This window comes from Paramormyrops kingsleyae, chromosome 11 (genome assembly GCF_048594095.1).
Source record: "Paramormyrops kingsleyae isolate MSU_618 chromosome 11, PKINGS_0.4, whole genome shotgun sequence".
NCBI lineage: Eukaryota > Metazoa > Chordata > Actinopteri > Osteoglossiformes > Mormyridae > Paramormyrops > Paramormyrops kingsleyae.
This window is the reverse complement of record NC_132807.1, coordinates 10552178-10570352: the sequence shown is the minus strand read 5'-3', so window position 1 is coordinate 10570352 and position 18175 is coordinate 10552178. Positions and strand designations below refer to the sequence as shown.

Sequence of the window (18175 nt, the reverse complement as noted above, 5' to 3'; positions counted from 1 at the left end):
AAGACACCGCAAAGGAGAGAAGTCACAGTGCTGAATTTCTGTTGGGTGTACCTGTCTGACCATGGACTGATGGATGTCTTTAAAAATCTTTAGTCCTATCCCTTTGTAGTACTTCTCAGTCTCATGAGCTTAAACAGTTCTTCGTCTGAGGTCCCCCGAAATCTCATTTGATTGGGCCATATTACACTTAACTATAAAGAGAAAAATTCTTGGTTTATTAATACAGCAGAGCAAGTCAAACTCCCACCAGAACTGAGTGACATCCCATGACTCCGATTACCACCTTTTCATCCATGACCTTGAATGCTTAACAACTTACTATGCTTAACAACTTTAACTCCCTCTAGCTGTATGTATATAAATATTAGAGATATAGTTTGCTAAAGCAGCAATTTAGAATATAGACTAAACGATAATAAACATTATTATTATTATTATTGTTATTATTATTATTGTTGTTGTTGTTGTTGTTGCTGTTTTGTTGTTGTTTCTCGGCTATGCCTTCATATGTAAATACGGTACCGTGCATGTGACGCACCGGGCGCCAGCGTCACCGGCAGATGTCGGTACATTTATTAATCCCCGCCGTTTCCGTCCGGGCCGCTCCGCGTAAAGATGGCGGCCAGCTCCCAGCGAGGTCTCGCTCCCTCCGCCGGCGCCGCAGACCACGGACAGCACCCCGGCGCTCCAGGCGACGACAGCGATGAAGGAGAGGACATCTTCACCTATGCCGTAAGCAGTACGCCTTCCTGTGCTCCCGATGGCATTAAAAAGGCAGCGGCGTACGTGCGGAGTTACCCCGGTTAAGTGGCGTTACCTGCATTGTAGCGTGTTATGGAGGCAGCCCGCCAGCTCGGCTCGCAGGGCCCGATCGTTCGGGATTCACCTTCGGTTCGGTGATGCTGGACAGGCGCCGCGGCGACTCATTATGGGTTTAGGAAGGAGGAAGGTGACATCGTGCGTTCATCGCACCGCGCTGTGCAGGTGTGGTGTTTGGAAGCCTAAAGGTGGCACAAAACAAACGGGTAGTCAACTGACTGCCGGCTAACCGTGTAGTATAATGAGATATTTCTCCGCGAATTAGTTTTTATTGCTATATATCTTACAGACAGAGCCGCGACTTTTGCAGATCATGCCGGTATCGGCAGACATTTGTAGCCCTCCAGGGTCAGTGAATCCTTCTTAAGACCGTGCCTTTACACTACTTGTTGAAATGCTTCTACTAATTGATGATTGTCTATATACATTAGAATGAGTATTACTAGGTTATATTCTGCAATTTGCTAAAAATCCGTTAGCATCTTCTGATACACGTTTATCTCTATAGCAGATTATATGAATTTTATTGCTTACATTTAGTCGTTGAAATTAGACCCTTGCATGCCTTCTGTACACTGTCAGTTGACGGTACATAAAACAATAACAAGACATTAATGACAACCGGATAAGTAACACAGACCGTAACACTAAACATATAAGATTTATATCACAAAATTAAATGTTTTTGAGTGACAACAAAAATGAGTGACAAGTAGGCTGTGCAACTGACCAGCAGTTTTTAATGCTGCTTTCATAATCGGCAGCTGTTGAGTAGTCCTAGGCTTCCATATAGAATATGTTCTTAAAATGCTCAGTTTCTGCGCCCTGTGCCAGGAGGGAGCAGTGTGCAGGCTAGCAGGACTCCTCATGATGTAGCCAGTCTTTCTGAGGCAGCGTATGGTGAAGACGGCCTCACCTGAAGGCAGATTTGTGCTGCTGATGCTTCGCACAGTCTTCACAGTCCCATGCTGAGCCGTTTCCATAGCACAGTGCCATGAACCTTGTGAGGTTGGATTCCATCATGCATCAGCTGCAGTCGGTGAAGGCTAGTGGTAACTGGATCTTCCTCGGCTGGCTGAGGAAGAAGATATTGGTGAACCGCCTTACTGCACCTGTAATAGTGACTCGGAGGAGCTCAGAGCTGCTGACCCTCTGTGGTGAAAGGAAGCACAGTCTGCCTCCTGTTTCCTCAAAGGGATGAGCAGCTCCTTGTCCTTGCTGACATTAACGGAGAGCTTGCTGTGCTGAGGACACGTTCCGGAGTCTAGCTTCCTCCCTGCAGGCCCTCTCATCTCATCACTGATGTTGTTCAGGCCCATAATAATGGTATTGATAATGACATATAGAGAGAGAACTTTTTCATAAACACACCAGTTGGTCACTGCAAGCTTTCTGCTGGAGTCCTGAAGCTCCATCTGGACCAGCTGCTTTGCAGGTATTAATCATCTGAAAGTTCTCTCCATGTTTCCCCAGAGATAAAGAGAGAGAGAAACTGGGGTCATTAGATGCTATTGAGGCTTGGATGGATGGAGCTTTGTTATTAACGTCAAAAGTATCACAAAAAAAGTCACTTGGATGAGAGGCTGCACTGGACAGCACTGCATCCTTTTTGGATTGTAGTCTGCGAGGTTGTGAATGCTGTGTTACATTTGATGTTTCATGAGTGCTGTATGCTGTGCTTCCGGATTGTTCTTAAATTCTGTTTTTTACCTGTGTTTAGCTTGTATTCCTACATGCTCATGTCTTTAATGCATTTCAGTTGAAATTTATTAGATGTATTTTTTTTCTGTTCCACCTTCAGAATGGTAAATTTCAGATGTTGGATGGAAAATTGGATTGTGTCCACTTGGGTTTGAAATGTGAGCAGTGGTGGCTTAATGGTTAGGGAAGTCTGCTTGTGTTTGAAAGGTTGCTGGTTTGAATCCCCAACCAACAAGGTACCACTAAGGTACCCTGAGCAAAGTAGTGCCCCAACTGCTACCCAGGTGCTGAATTATCGTGCATTCCATTTGCCTCGGATTCCGATTTTCGGAATCCGAGATTACGTCACATCCGGTAAAAACTCGGAAAAACCGAGTTGGATACGTTCCATTTGCCAAAGAAGTAGCAATACCATCGACCCATATGAAAAAGCAAGATTTTGCTTTGCTTAGCCGGACAACTTGTCGGATTTAAGGTACCTCAGTTTAAATGGCCTTTATTTTCGTTCACTTACAATTAGCCCGAACTACCTTAAATCCGACAAATAATCCGACTAATCATGAAATCCAATTCTAGACCGGTTAATTGGTAGCCATTGTTAGCCATATCACTTGATAACACATTACGCGCGGTGCTTCACGTATAAAACTCCGTAGCAACACGTCCACAGATAAGTTGGACGGTATAGTGTGTGCGACCGATTTAATGAGCCAGAAATGAGAAGTAGTGCTTAAACAGGATAAAACTACAACTTTCCCTTCTGTTGATAAAGGGCGCAGCCATCTTCGATTCTGAACTCGGGATCCTCTGCGTTATCCGAGATCATTCTCGGATCTCCGAGAAACGGGAGCGCGCATGTCGTCACTTCCGGCTTTGAAACTCGGAATCCAACTCGGAATCCGAGTTCCCAGGGCAAATGGAACGCACCATTAGCTGCCCTCTGCTATGTTATGATGTCACATATGGATTAAATGCAGAGGACACATTTCATTGTATGCTGTGGTATTTCAACAATGACAATTAATCACTTTCACTATTAAGTGCTTCTACACTAAGTGAGCACTGTTCTCTTTCAGAATCCCAAAATCTGTTTGTTGGAGGCATAAACTCTGTTGTAGGCATCATTTTGACATATTCCGGTAATCCGGAATGTTCCTGGTTACTCTGTGTTCTCTTGGGATGAGGGGGCATGTGAGACTGCAGGGAATGGAGATGACTCAGGACATCATTGTCACTCCATATTATACCAGCCTTCTGGTGGTCTATGCATAAACTGGCTTTGGTAGGATGTGCGACTTGCTGCCTGTTGTCTGCCCTGCTGCATGGGGGGGGGGGGGGGGTCCGGATGAGATTTTTTCAAGTGGGGGGAGCTTACCCAGCCATGCTTGATGAGTCATTCCGCATGATTTGGGCTTATGGCTTAATACACTAAACATCTTGACTGACACTGGCCAACATACGTAAACTGTTACTTTACTTTGCTGTCTGGAATGGAGTGTGTGTGTGCGTGTGTCTGTATGCATGCATGTGTGCATTCATATCTCTCTGTCTGTCTGTCTGCCTGCCTGCCTGCCTGCCTGCCTGCCTGCCTGCGTTCCCCGCGTTCCCCCTTTGGGTCTGGTCCCTCCCAAGGTTTCTTCCTTCTACAGAGTTCTTCCTTGCCTTGGACGCCTCTGGCTTGCTCAATGGGGGCTTTAGTGCTGGACAATGTGAAGCGCTTTGAGACACTGTAATCTTGTGAAAATGCACTAACTGGGGAGGTAACTGGCATCTACGGCCCTGCATACCAGACATACTTTGCATATGAGCTGGGCAGTATATGTACCATGTGACCACCCCCCCCGCGAAAACAGGCTGAATTAGGTCACAGTGATGTGATACTGCGATTACTCACACTAGGTAATACTGACATCGTTAATTTATAAAAGGTCTTACGCAGAATGGATCTCTTTTTGCGCAGAGTAATCCTATACAGAATAAGTCAAGGACTCTGGCACACAACAATCTATTCAGTGGAGCACTGATGACCACCAGCACTAAACCCAAGTCTAATGGTATCAATGCGGATCAGGATGAAGACTTATTTTCAGGTATGTTATTTCTTGTCAGATTATATCTTGTTATATATTGTTTTATAGTCAACGTACTATAAAATATTATATCACCATAATTGTACAATAATACTTATCTAGGCCCTTTAGCCTAATATTTTTAGACCTTTAATGCATTATGGCTTTGAGATTGCTGGGGTTTATTTAAAAATAATTGTATTCCCCCATTATTTCAGTTTATATCTGTTGAGTGTTTGTACTAGAGATATTGCTTTATCACCGTACTTATGCTTAGAATTAGTCTTTCTTAAATCTGCTCTGACATAGACTTGTTTTATTACGTGTCCATTCACATTTTTTCACAGTCCTTCATTTTTTCATCTTTTCAGACTCTACTGTGGAGGTGTCCTTGGACAGCCCCCGGAATAACAGGAGAAACTTCACCTCACTGCCCCCCGCGTCTGCCGTCGCCACATCGAAAAATGGACGTGAGGCCGTGGAAGAGGTACGGCCCGGAATCCTGACTCAGAAAGCGTGTCTGATGCAGTGGCGCGTGCGTGTGAACTGGAGGCGTGCTGCGAATGTGCGATTTGGCTCCCTTTCCATTTCATGCAGCTAGAATGGGAGGAAGATGAGGACAAGTTTGAGCTGAATATCGGAGTCACCAACCCCGAGAAAGTCGGTAAGCTGTTGTTTGTAATATGTATTCGTTTTAATTGTTTTAGTGGAGATGCTCCTCGCTTTATGATGATTCGATTTACAATATTTCAACTTGGTGCAATGCCGATGCACATTTGGTATTCATCAGCCTTTGAACTGTGATCTGTTCCCAGGCCAGCAATATACTGTATGATGCTTTCTACTGATGCACAGCAGTGGCAGTGTCCATCCAGCCAGACGCACAGTCTCTGTAACCATCTCACACAGCGCTTAACAACGTATCATACAATGTTAAGTTTAGTGTTTAACCAGACTCCATTCTGCTAAAAGCCCAAGTCTGTCAGGTCATGTTAAGTCATATATGTCTTTCAACTTACGATGGATTTATCAGAAAATAACTCCCATGGTAAGTCAGGGAGCTTCTGTACATGAAATGTTACTGCTGAGAAGCCAGGCTGTGGTTGATAACACAGAGGCTTTGTTCTTCCACAAAACACTAACACAAAAGATTTTAAAATGCATTCTTGCCATTTTTCCCCCTCGTTCTGTTTACTGCTGCCAGCCACTACACTGCACTTGCATGGAAATTAGAATTTGTTTCATTCCATTTCAAACACAAGGTGCAGTACTGACCTTATTTTCTGTTTGTAGGTGATGGCATGACTGCGTATATGGCCTACAGAGTCTCCACACAGGTGCGGCTTGCAGAAACCACACGAATAAAAGCCAGCTGACTTGGATTTTTAAATGCCTTAATCTACTTTAGTGTCATTCTTTGGGGAATAGGTCTATGCTTTAATGAAAATACAGTTTTCAATAAAACTCAGTTAAATGGTGATGATCTAAGGCCTGTCTCTTACTGTTACTGTTGCTGTTTTTGCCCAGACCACATTGCCAATCTTCAAGAACAGGATGTTTATGGTGAAGAGGAGGTTCAGTGATTTCCTGGGACTGTACCAAAAACTGTCTCTGAAACACTCACAGAATGGCTACATTGTTCCCCCACCTCCGGAGAAAAGCATCCTGGGTAATGGGCTGCTCCTTCACATCACAGAATGCACCATTCCTTCTGATCATAACCACCTAGCCATGGAGTGCAGATCGAACCCTAACATAGCCGTGACTTCATGGTACCGTGTTGTTTCACAGGAATGACCAAAGTAAAAGTAGGCAAGGAGGACCAGTCATCGGCCGAGTTTGTGGAGAGGAGGAGAGCAGCTCTGGAAAGGTGGAACTCCACATGGTGGCCTTCACATCACTGGGCACTGCGCACCACAGACTCTCCGTGTGCAGTACATGCCTTCACATCACTGAGCACTGCACACCACAGACACTCCGTGTGCAGTACATGCCTTCACATCACTGAGCACTGCACACCACAGACACTCCGTGTGCAGTACATGCCTTCACATCACTGAACACTGCACACCAGAGACACTCCTTGTGTGCAGTACATGGCTTCACATCACTGAGCACTGTGCACCACAGACTCAGTATGCAGTTCATGGGTTCACATCACTGAGTACTGTGTACCACAGACTCTCAGTATGCAGTACATGGGTTCACATCACTGAGCACTGCACACCACAGACTCTCCATGTGCAGTACATGGGTTCACATCACTAAGCACTGCACACCAGAGACACTCCTTGTGCAGTACTGTACATGGCTTCACATCACTGAGCACTGCGCACCACAGACTCAGTATGCAGTGCATGCCTTCACATCACTGAGCACTGAACACAGGCTTATCCGACAACTTATCACTTTTTAAATACTGCCAATAAGATTGTTCCTATGTTCTTAGTGGTTTTTTTCTGCAGGTATCTCCAGAGGTTGGTTTCTTATCCATACATTTTACAAGATCCTGATCTCCAAGAATTCTTGGAGAAAGATGAGGTGGGATCACTTTATTTTTCTGGCTTTGGGTTTGGAGGCCAGTTGACTGGTGCACTTTATCACCAAGACATCTTCCTTGTGTGGAAATGCACTATATGGACAAAATTACTGGGACACCTGGCCATTACACCCACAAGGAATTTTATAACATCCCATAATAAATCCATAGGTGTCAATATGGAGTCCCCCCCCCTTTGCAGCTATAACAGCTGCCACTCTTCTGGGAAGGCTTTCCATGAGATTTTGGAGTGTCTGTGAAAATTTTTGCGCATTTGTGGCTGAATTTCTATTCCTCCTAAACACTTCCACTTTGCAGTGATACCACGTACAGTTGGCATCCCATGATAGTACCACAGTTATTCACTGACTCTTCAGAACAGCCCACTATTTCACAAATGTTTGCAAACCTGACTGCATGGCTAAGTGCTTGATTTTATACACCTGTGGCAATGGGTCTGAATTGAGAGGTGTGTCCCAATACTTCTGTCCATACAGTGCATGTCCCTTTACAGGCACTTTAAGTACTGTCAGTTTTCTGCTAAATTTGGTGTTGTATCACTTTCGGTTCATCTTTTCTTTGTTACTATACTTTCCGTGGCACATCGCTGTCTGTTTTATGAGCGTCCCTTTCACATTGTTCATGCGTCTGTCAGTTACCCAGAGCTGTGAGCACACAGGCCCTGAGTGGGCCTGGCTTCAAGAAGATGATCAACAGGGCGACGGACGCAGTCAACAAGATCACCGTCAAGAAGGACAAGTCACATGCTGTATGTGCTCGTCCGTTTACGGGCACAGCCCACTGATCGCTGTGTTTTTGCTCCCTTGTTTTAACTGCGCTACTTGCTGATGGTTTCTGTCTGCTCTCTCTTCGCACCTCATCTCCCTCAGTGGTTTGAGGAGAAGCTCCTGGAGATGGACAACGAGGACCAGCAGCTGAAGAGGCTCCATGCCGCTGTGGACTCGCTGGTCATGCACAGGAAGGGTAAGCCCAGATGATGGGCCGCTTCAGATCCAGTGAGCGCCAGAGTTGACTCCCAGCCCTAAGACAGCCTGCACTGCAGTGGCTTCTCAAATATCACATGGGCTACCAAAGACAACGCTCACGCGGAACAATAGATGTTGAAGGTCATGCTGACGCACAGTATGTTTACACAGAAATAATTTACCCAGAATCTCTGGGACATGGCAACAGTGTATTTGCCTTTGAACAGAAAAGTTATACAGCGTCTCTCTTAAAAAAAAAAAAAATTTGGCAGTGGCCCACTTCCTCAGATGAATGATGGCTCTCTCCGCGCCTCGTATTATTAGATATTTCACTGGGTTAGAGCAGTATTTCCCAGTCCTTTTTCTGGAAGCCCACTGTGTATATTGGTCTTTGCTTCAGCTCAGTCATTAGGGCAATTAAATAGATCAGTTCATTTGAGTTATGAAGCAGACCCTAATGAGCACGCCCTCTTAAAAAAAATGTGAAAAAGTATAGCTGACTACCTACTTGGGCAAAACATCTTATGAATGGGGTTAGTGGGTTAGAGCAATATCAACATGGTAGATAGGGGCCCCCCAAGTGCAGCATTAGAAATTGGTGGGGTAGAGGCAACATTGACTCAGTCCATTTAGCTTGGAGATGGTCAGCAGTGGCCACGGGCCTCATGTCTTTCTCCACCAGAGCTATCCGCAAACACAGGGGTGTTCGCCAAGAGCCTGGCCTTGCTGGGCAGCTTGGAGGACAGCACAGCCCTGTCGCGTGCCCTGGTCCAGCTTGCGGAGGTGGAGGACAGGATGGAGCAGCTGCAGCAGGAGCAAGCGACCAGGGACTTCTACACCTTTGCAGAGCTACTGGCCGACTACATCCGCCTGTTAGCAGCCGTCCGGGTACAAGAAAGTCCCACCTGTTCCCCTAGCAAATCACGCCACATTCATTTTACTATTCATGTTACGTAATTTAGATATAATGCTTAATAAGGAGTCGGTGGACCTCAAACTACCTCACATATATGAATATCTGCAAATAAAGATTAATTTCCTCAAATGTCCAGATGATTTAGATGAATTTAATGGCTTGATCCATTCTTGAAAGTTCATCAGACTTGCACCAGACACTTTTTAAGGAACAACCCTGATGGCCTTAACCACCACACCACCACTAGGTGGCAGTACTGAAGTGTAGTGCGCTAGTTGCCATAATGAGCTGAGGAAGAAGCTGTGTTCCGCAGGGCTGTTTTGACCAGCGTGTGAAAGCCTGGCAGCGGTGGCAGGACAGCCAGAACATTCTGCAGAAGAAGCGGGAGAATGAAGCCAGGCTGCTGTGGTCCAGCAAACCGGACAAGTTGCAACAGGCCAAGGATGAGATCGCTGAGGTACCTCGCAGCGCACATGGGGTTTCAGCCACCTTCTCAGGCTCTAAGCTAGTTACAGGACGGGAATTTCCAGAGTATATGCGGCAATGTGGACAATGAGAAATGTTGCTGAACTTCTCATTTACGTGTTCACCTTAAGAATCTCTCTCCCCTTCCCCATAATGCCATAAATGTTCTATGAATAGGATTCCCAGTTCAGTACTGTATGCAAGTATATACTACTTCATGCTGCTCAAAATCATGTCCTTTCATTTGCCATGTGTCGCTAAGTGGGAGGCCAGAGTGAACCACTACGGGAAAGACTTTGAGAGGATTTCTGCAACTGTTCGCAAAGAGGTACTCAGGTTTGAGGTATGCAAGTTATATTCATAGGTCATTTACAGACTGGACAATATGAAAATTGGATAGAATGCTAAAGGCTAATTTCTAAAGGCTGCCTTTTGTTGTCCACAGAGGGAGAAGGCCAGAGACTACAAGGCCCATATTATAAAATACCTGGAGTCTCTTCTACAATCACAGCAGCAGGTAAATTGGGGCAGTTCTGTAGATCTGAGTTAATGTCACTTTGAATGTTTATTCGAGCATTTTTGAAATTTTAAAGACATCGGCTGCCATGACAGGGAAAAACATTCCTGCCTTTTTGAAAATTAAAAGAAAAGGTGTGGTATGAAATACAGGTTTGATTTGTCTGTATAAGGCTGAGTAAATATTTGATAGTAGCACTTGCTTGAATTGCACTGCCAGGTCGTGGCCAACTACCTGCCAAAATGGCAAACGTGAGTTTGTAGAAGCTTGTCCACAAGGCTGTCAGTCAGGTTTTAAGGAGCTGCTGCATTTCCCCCTCATTTATTCCAGTGGTTTTCAACTGCATTTAGCTAATAGCTGCCACTGGGCCACTCTGGGGTGTTTTTCGTCCTGTCCTTGAGACATTATACTGTTGCTTTAAAGTAAAATTTTCCCAGTTACGGTTTTCTGACAGGGCAGAAAGCTTTCTTCACAAATCTGTCTGTATTTGGTCCTTCTATCGTCCTTTCTGTTCTTAAAAGTACTCCAGTGCCTGAGAAAGGGAAACATCCCCACAGAACTAGCCTGTCTCCGCCATGTTATATAAACCCTTTCCACACAGCAATAGTGCTGTTGTCAAACCACAGCGCAGGTCATCCCTTACTGGCACCCTCCTGTAGAGCCCTGATTTGTGCAGAGCTTGTGGTGTCATTGTACCACTCACGCTAACAAAAAGAAATGTGACCATTCCTTAAGAAGGAGGCCACAGCGTCCTCGGTGGCCCCTGTCTTCTCCTGGTCCTGCCTTCCAGTATGGTGCTCCAGTCTCCAGGTCTCAGGGGTACCCTGTGTGTTTCACTTCTTAGATTTGACCTTCCATGAATCCAAATTTTAAAGCATTTGAAATCTTCAAGAAGAGTCGCAGAAGAGATACCTAATCTGTCGATTTCAAAAATTACTGAAAAGATCTGTTGAAAGTTCACTGTTTTTAAAGGTTCCCTTACTTTAATCATTAAAGTTGAACACTGGTGGAGATCAGCTTCTTGCCCATCGGGAAGGCAGTCGGTCGTACCTGAATGCTCACTGGAGAGCGGTACACATGCCCAACAAAGTTCTTGTAATTTATCATTTTGAATTCATTCTTTGAACGCCCTGGCTTCTGGTTTCCAGTGAGTAGTTAGGGGTGATACAGTAGTGCAGTGGCCCCACTGCTTCCCCACCTGGACCCCTGGCCGTTTGACCCCTTGCACTGTACCCTACGCTGTGTGGGAAAGGTTCAGGCACCCAATGCCCGTGACCCTGTACTTGGATAATCAGTTTGGATGGATATATTTTTGGCCACCATGTGAAAATTATTGTAACAAAATCTGAAATGTTTCTAAGGAATCAAATTTATTGCAACACTCAGCACTATAGTTTATTACATTTCAGTTTTTATTGTAGCTGAAATATCAGCCAGGGACATTAACAGATCTGTTCTAATTCTAGGTGGTGAAATACTGGGAGGCATTTCTACCAGAAGCAAAATCAATTGCATGATGGGAAGCGCAGATCTGGAGTGAAAGAGGCTGCCTTTTTGTACATGTCACCTCTTGCCTATAAACCAAATAAAAAGAACCAGGGTTTTACCAAAAGAAATGCAATGTGATAAGTTTCATAATCAACAACCAGCTCTTCAATTTTTCTAAAATATTGATTATATATTTTTTCATTCAACTTCCATCTGTTTTTTTAAATTGCTTTTTTTTTTTTGGTTGGAGGTGGTCCAAATGTGAACCATATGTTTTATTTTTATTTTAACCACCATGTGTTAAAGTAGCATTGTCTGTGGAGACTATTTATTAACACTGTTATGCATTTGCAACACTTCGCTGCAAGAATCACTTGTGTCAGCAGCCTATGCGGGCGGCCTGAGCGGGCAGCCTAAGCCGGCTATACCTGCTGCAGGAGCACTTCACTCCCTGGTTCATTAGCTGTTGGTTAAGCTGGCCAGTGGCCTGTGAGGAATCAGAAGCATCTAAGCAGTCTGTCTGAGCTTTGGCCAATGAGAAGGGAGGTCATTAAGACGACAGGATTAGGACATTCCAGGACTGCCTTTGGTTGCTCCTTAAAGTTAATGGTCTTTTGCGGTAGCATGGTGTACAGGTAGTGCAGCTAGCGGTGTCCCTGTATGTGCAGACAGCTGTACCCTCTAGCTCTGGTACGGTGGGTGATGGTCAGTAACCCTAGTGAACAGACAGCCGAAGGGGAGGGTGGGCTGAGCGCTGCCAGCTGAAACTGGAACTCTCCATGGATTAGCAGGGATTTGCCAGGTTCTTGTCCAGGGTCCAGGAAATTCTGCATTTTACAAGTAGGTGGCAGTGAAATAATCTATGGTTCCATGCTAAATGAACATGCACTGGTTTAGCATTGACATGAGCAAACTTGAACAAACACCAAATGATGTATGATGAGTATTTGCTTCTGTCATACCTAGTAGGGATAAAGTTATTTATTTTACAATGTGAATAAACCCCTGTAATTCGTATCACTACCTAAAAATGACAAAACTGAAAACATTTCACTACTCATTTTAGGATATGATGACCATGACATGACCTTTAAATTGTAAGTAAAAGGAACTGATGTCTTTTGTAGCTGCTAATCTGATCCCTGCCAGCCTCTTCACCCTATACCCTTAAGATACTAGTTTGAGTGGGAGATTAGCATGACAAGTCGTAGTCAATACTCATACCTGAGGCTTTGAGATTACAGCTCAGTGTAGTATAACTTTTGAACATTTCACTTTCATATTGTAGAAAAGGCATCTTAAGTGATTTTTATTGTAGTTAAGCAGCTTGCTTGTACCATTGGAAGATACATGAGGTTGTTTTTGTTTGCTGGTTTAAAAAAAGGCACAGATCTTTGGATGAAGTGTTTGCCGATCTATCATTGGTCTTTGGATGAAGTGTTTGCCGATCTATCATTGGTCTTTGGATGCCATTCTGTTGTCTGTTTTCCTTGTGTTATTCCAGCAAACAGCCATTTTTTGTGCATTCCAACCCTTATTTTTGAATGCAATGCTTCAGTTTTCACATAGTTTTGTGGCTACGTCGCGTATGACCTATAAGCATCCCACAGTGATGTTGTGAGACGTTAAATGTGACTTTAAAATATGAAACTATTTCAATTGCCACTGTTGAAAATAAAGTTGTTTTAAGGAAGGTGGCGTCGCTCCTTTCAAATCTATAGCCTTTGGGTGGTAAGTGGAAGAAACAAATATTACTTTGTAGTTCTGACCTTTAGTGTGCTGTGGCATCTTCATATCTCTTTAGGATAGAGAGTTGCTGTATTTCTATATCATTTAAAGATATCTCAAAAATAAAGCTTTTCTCTCTGACATTTTCGTCAGGTTTCAAAGAATTTTTCCATATTGCAGTTTTTATGGAGAACCACCTTAAAATTTTGTTCTTTGATCTATGCACAAATACTTTATGAATATGCTTTAAACAGATACTACTGTACCATGTAAATTAATGTTTTAAAGCTGTGCTCTAGATAAAAAGATCTAATGATTATCTGAGTGTGTATTGTAACTTTTCCCAATCTTAAGGCATTTGTGGGTAGGATTTTTTTTTATCCACAAGAGGGCATTGAAGAGCTGACATCGCTGCTTTTACCTGTCCTATCAATAGGAATATGCTCAAGGAAGTCTGTGCAGGATGGTTTGGACAAGGAGACTATGCCTTAGACAGCATTCTGATTTGAATCTTTGAGGGAAATGTAGAGATGCATGGTACATTTCAACTCTATGTCAAGAATTCTGTTGAATAGATCAGGTGATTAAATGCCTTAAATAAGGAAAAACAAAGAAAAAGTCCTTTATTGGTGTTGGTTCAGTACAAAGACCATTTCTGGGAGTGTCCCCTGCTGCAGTAAACGATGCAGAGCCAAACACTAACAGCCTTGGTGTGAAGAACACTTACTGAACCGTGGGTCCCTTGGCAAATGGTGACCGTGACCAGTTGGCTCCTGGTTATAAAGCCTCTAAAGTCCAGGATCCAAATGGCCAGGCCCATGTCTCCATATCAATCTATTCCTTTGCAACAACAAATGGTTTTTCAACTTCTATCTTGCCAGAATCATGAATAGTCACGTCTTTAACAGGCCTGTCCCTTTCATCTGTCTCTGTCGCCTCGATTTTTCTCACAACATCCTGTAGCAAGAAGTGAACAGTTAACATGGGTTGCAGTACGTGTGAAAATAATCCATCCTGCCCAAACAGCTGTTTTCAATTAAGTGTTATGCAGGAACCGAACTCGGATCAGAGCATACCATGCCTTCCAGGATTTTGCCGAAGACAACATGCTTCCCATCGAGCCAAGACGTCTGGATGGTGGTGATGAAGAACTGGGACCCATTTGTATCCTTCCCAGCATTGGCCATACTCAACCAGCCTGGGCCATAATGTTTCAGTTTGAAGTTTTCGTCAGGAAAACGGCCTCCAAATATGCTCTTTCCTTTAGAAAGATCGAACAGCTGAGTCATTAAAAAGACTAAGCATCTGTTTGAGACCCAAGACAGCAAAGTACTATATAGGTACATATACAAATAGACTCAATACCAACCTCCAGTCCCATCTCCTCTACTGAAATCCCCACCTTGAATCATGAAGTTCTTTATTACACGATGGAACTTGCTGCCTTTGTAACCAAATCCTTTCTGTTGGAAAAATTGATTGTTTGGTGGACGGGTTTTATTTTCCCAATTTCCCTATTTTAACAACTATTGTACATTTTGGAAATTCAGCATGCGCGGTCTGTGTGAATACCTCTCCAGTTGACAAAGCAACAAAGTTTTCAACTGTTTTAGGTACAGTTTTGCCAAACAAGCCGATAACAATTCGGCCTGTGTCCTCATCTCCGATTCTAATATCGAAATAAACCTAGAAGAAATGGAAATGCATTCAAAAGTAACATGAAAATAATTATATTAAATGTCCAAGACTCATATCACATTTGATTACTTGTTGGTACCTTGATCCTCATACATTAGAAAGAACTTCTCTCTTTTCTGTTATTTGCACATTTATCCGGATCCGGATATACTGTAACATCGGAGTATGGAATTTCTTTTTTTCTCATATGAACTTCGCTAGCAGGCAGCAAGACAGCATTTGACTGGCATTTTATCTTGTAATGATTTTCATCATTTAAACATTCCTAATGTCGTGTATTAACACTGACGGTACCCGTCATAGACTAGCGATGTTCCCATACAGCGATCAGTTGCTAAAATCAATGAAAGCAGCATTACGGCGGCCGGCGAACCGCTAACAGTCATTCAGCATAACGACAGAATTACTATTATTATGCGTTAAGGCTGCATTCAGCGTCGAGAAAGCTCCCGTTCTAGTTAGCCGGCTCATGGCATCGCCGAGCCCCCAGCAGTCCTACCTTCGTCGTGACTTTCGGGCCTTTCTTTTTCTCGTCGGCTTCTGACCTGCTGGGGAAAAGCAGGAACATCGCCGAACCGACGATGGCTGCTACAGCAAAGCCCAGCTTCATCCTTCTGTCGCAGAGCCGAACCATGGACAGAGAGGAGGCACGACCGCCGCAACGACGCGGATGTGCTACGGACTTCGGGGAAGAACGGGGAGGGACTGAGAACGACCGACGGAAAGCCTGTTTACAGCCTGCAGGGCGTGCAGCAGATCGCAGCCTTCAAGTCGACGTTAGGTTATTGGTAACATTTTATTTGACAAATAATAGTATTACTTATATATTAATTAACCAAAAACTAAGTCTTAGTTAAATACTGACCACGTTAAGTTGTTATTAATGAACCATTACGCATGTTTTATCCCAGACAGTTACTATGTATTTGTTACTATATCTGTTAATTCTGTGAACCTTTGTGGACTAACACAAGTGAAATACTGATCTCATGTTTGTTCATCATAAATAAATCATGATGCATCTTTTCTCCCAATTAGTTACTGTATTTGTTACCATATCTGTTAATTTTGTAAATCCTTGTGAAAAGGAATTATGAATAACACAAGTGACATACTGATCTCTGAACTGTTTGTTCATCATTAATGAATCGTGACGCATCTTTCATCTCAGGTAGCGACTACATTTGTTCATGATTTGTACTAAAGTACTAAGACGTTAATACTAAGTATTTGTGCCTCGACAAGTTAAGTTTTACCATAATCCTTAAATAATTCTTGAGACATGCAGTTAATCTGTGAATCTGCAAGCATTTAAATAGGGTCATTTTCAAAATTAAATTCTCCAAATTAAAAAACAGTTGCAATGAAGAGGGGACCATTCTGTAGCAATACAGGTAGCAAGATGACTTCCTGCTGCTTGAGAGTTTTTCCGTCAGGTGTTAAATCTTAAAAAGATCAATCCATCCACCCAATCATATATTTTCTGTCCTATTCAGGTTCGTTACGGGCAAGGCAGGGAATAACTCTGGGTGGGACGCCAATCTGCGCATCTGAAAGAAATTTTAGTGCAGAAAAAAAACACATTTGATTTAAAAATAAGTATTTCACTTAAAATATTTTATTTAAGTACATCTAACACAATCTACATTGTGCTATTATTGCTATTATTTTTCAGACATTCAGACTAAGTGACATGAAAAATATGCTTAAATTTCAGAAACCAATAGCATTACGTGTGTGCTCTGTGGTGTTTCCTTACTTTGTGCCCTATGCTGTCCTTGAAAACAGCATGTATCCTGATTATGTCTACTTAGAATTACCTGTGGCAAAAGAAAAATAAAAATTCTGTACAGACCAGATGCAGATGCATTTAAAATATTAGAGAACTTTAAGATATTTGCAAAATATACAAATTACAATTAAGAATGTCACGCTTCACAACACAGCAGCCTTGTCCACAGTTATTCAAAAAAAGTTGCAGGCCTAGTAGGCTTACCTAAGACCCTGCCCAGAACGTTCGACTTTGCAATAATCAATTACAAATTATACGTACCATGCCTCCCACATGCATATTTTGTTAATATAAATGGAAAAATCAGAGTTAGTTATAAATGAAAGAATCGAATGGTTTCTCCCAATATAGCGCTAAAGTTGCAGCTGCACTTCGCTGATCAGGCGCTACTTATAGGCAGCCCCTAGGGGGCCTGCTCGGGTCCTTTACACAAACCCCGGAACTGAAGACAAACAGAAGACAGCGAGGTGCAGACACCGAAATTCTGTCACGTCACGTCATTGGGGAGCAATTTTGAATAAATTTTTGTTGACTTCAATTTTTTAAGCTTATTTACACTAAAATAACTATGCTGATTCTGAAAATGCAGTTAGTTTTCTTCTATCACGTCAGTTTTTTTTCTCTACCGCTTATATTAGTGCAATTACTGTAGCGTGGATTTGTATCGGCTATTCATTTACACGCAAGACAGTGTGGTCAGAGGTCGTGCGCTGCTCTACGTAGTGAATAAGCAAAATCTATTTTTCTACTTACACACGTATTTCCCTTCTTTCAGATCATGTCTGGCTCTGCCGTTTCTCGTCGTAAGTGCCTAAACAACCCTGATTCATTTTGTTATATCTGTGGCAGTTTCATCATTCCCAGTCAAAGGGCTAACATCAGCACATTTGTAGAGCAAGCCTATTTGGCATATTTCAAAGTTAAACTTGGTGATTAAAATCGTAAGGTGTGCAAACAGTGTGTTGAGGGTTTACGGAGGTGGACAAAGAGAACACGTGATAAGATGCCATTTGGTATACCTATGGTTTGGCGAGAGCCAGGAGGTCATTTCAGTTACTTACTTTTGTATAGTGAAAACTTAAGGATAAAACAAGAAAAATAAATGTAACATAGAGCACCCTAGTCTACCATCGGCTATACGCCCAGTGGCACATTAAAATGAAATCCCAGTGCCGGTGTTCTGACAAAACATCCTACCTATTGAGACGTGCTATCGAGCCCTTCTGCGCATGTGCAGTTCCACCGTTTTGGGATTAGGGTTAGGTTTTAGGGGTTAGGGTTAAGGTAAGGGTTTTTGGGGGGTTAGGGCTGTTGATTAGCACTACGGTAGGATGTTTTGTCAGAACACCGGTCTTCGTTACACTACCCTCTCTTGAAGAACATGATTATGGTAATGAACTAGGTGACAACAATGATGAAGAGTTTGAAATTGAAGAGGACTTGAGGGATTTGATCAG

General features: G+C 43.1%; 2 protein-coding genes across 2 annotated transcripts; one reads left to right on the top strand and one right to left on the bottom strand.

Moving 5' to 3' along the window:
- Nucleotides 1-563: 563 nt before the first annotated feature.
- LOC111840989 (sorting nexin-1-like) lies at nucleotides 564-13369 on the top strand. Its single transcript, XM_023806393.2, has 15 exons — nucleotides 564-732; nucleotides 4481-4610; nucleotides 4961-5076; nucleotides 5187-5253; nucleotides 5883-5926; nucleotides 6117-6258; nucleotides 6381-6459; nucleotides 7055-7130; nucleotides 7784-7897; nucleotides 8019-8112; nucleotides 8797-9002; nucleotides 9344-9487; nucleotides 9758-9838; nucleotides 9941-10012; nucleotides 11479-13369. The coding sequence occupies exons 1-15, from the start codon at nucleotides 616-618 to the stop codon at nucleotides 11527-11529; spliced, it is 1533 nt and encodes a 510-aa protein (XP_023662161.2). The 5' UTR covers nucleotides 564-615; the 3' UTR covers nucleotides 11530-13369.
- A 457-nt stretch (nucleotides 13370-13826) lies between these two features.
- Nucleotides 13827-15732, bottom strand: LOC111840996 (peptidyl-prolyl cis-trans isomerase B-like). Its single transcript, XM_023806403.2, has 5 exons — nucleotides 15426-15732; nucleotides 14801-14914; nucleotides 14598-14691; nucleotides 14305-14489; nucleotides 13827-14185 (listed from the first exon to the last, which is right to left on the bottom strand). The coding sequence occupies exons 1-5, from the start codon at nucleotides 15558-15560 to the stop codon at nucleotides 14063-14065; spliced, it is 651 nt and encodes a 216-aa protein (XP_023662171.1). The 5' UTR covers nucleotides 15561-15732; the 3' UTR covers nucleotides 13827-14062.
- Between the last annotated feature and the right edge of the window lie 2443 nt (nucleotides 15733-18175).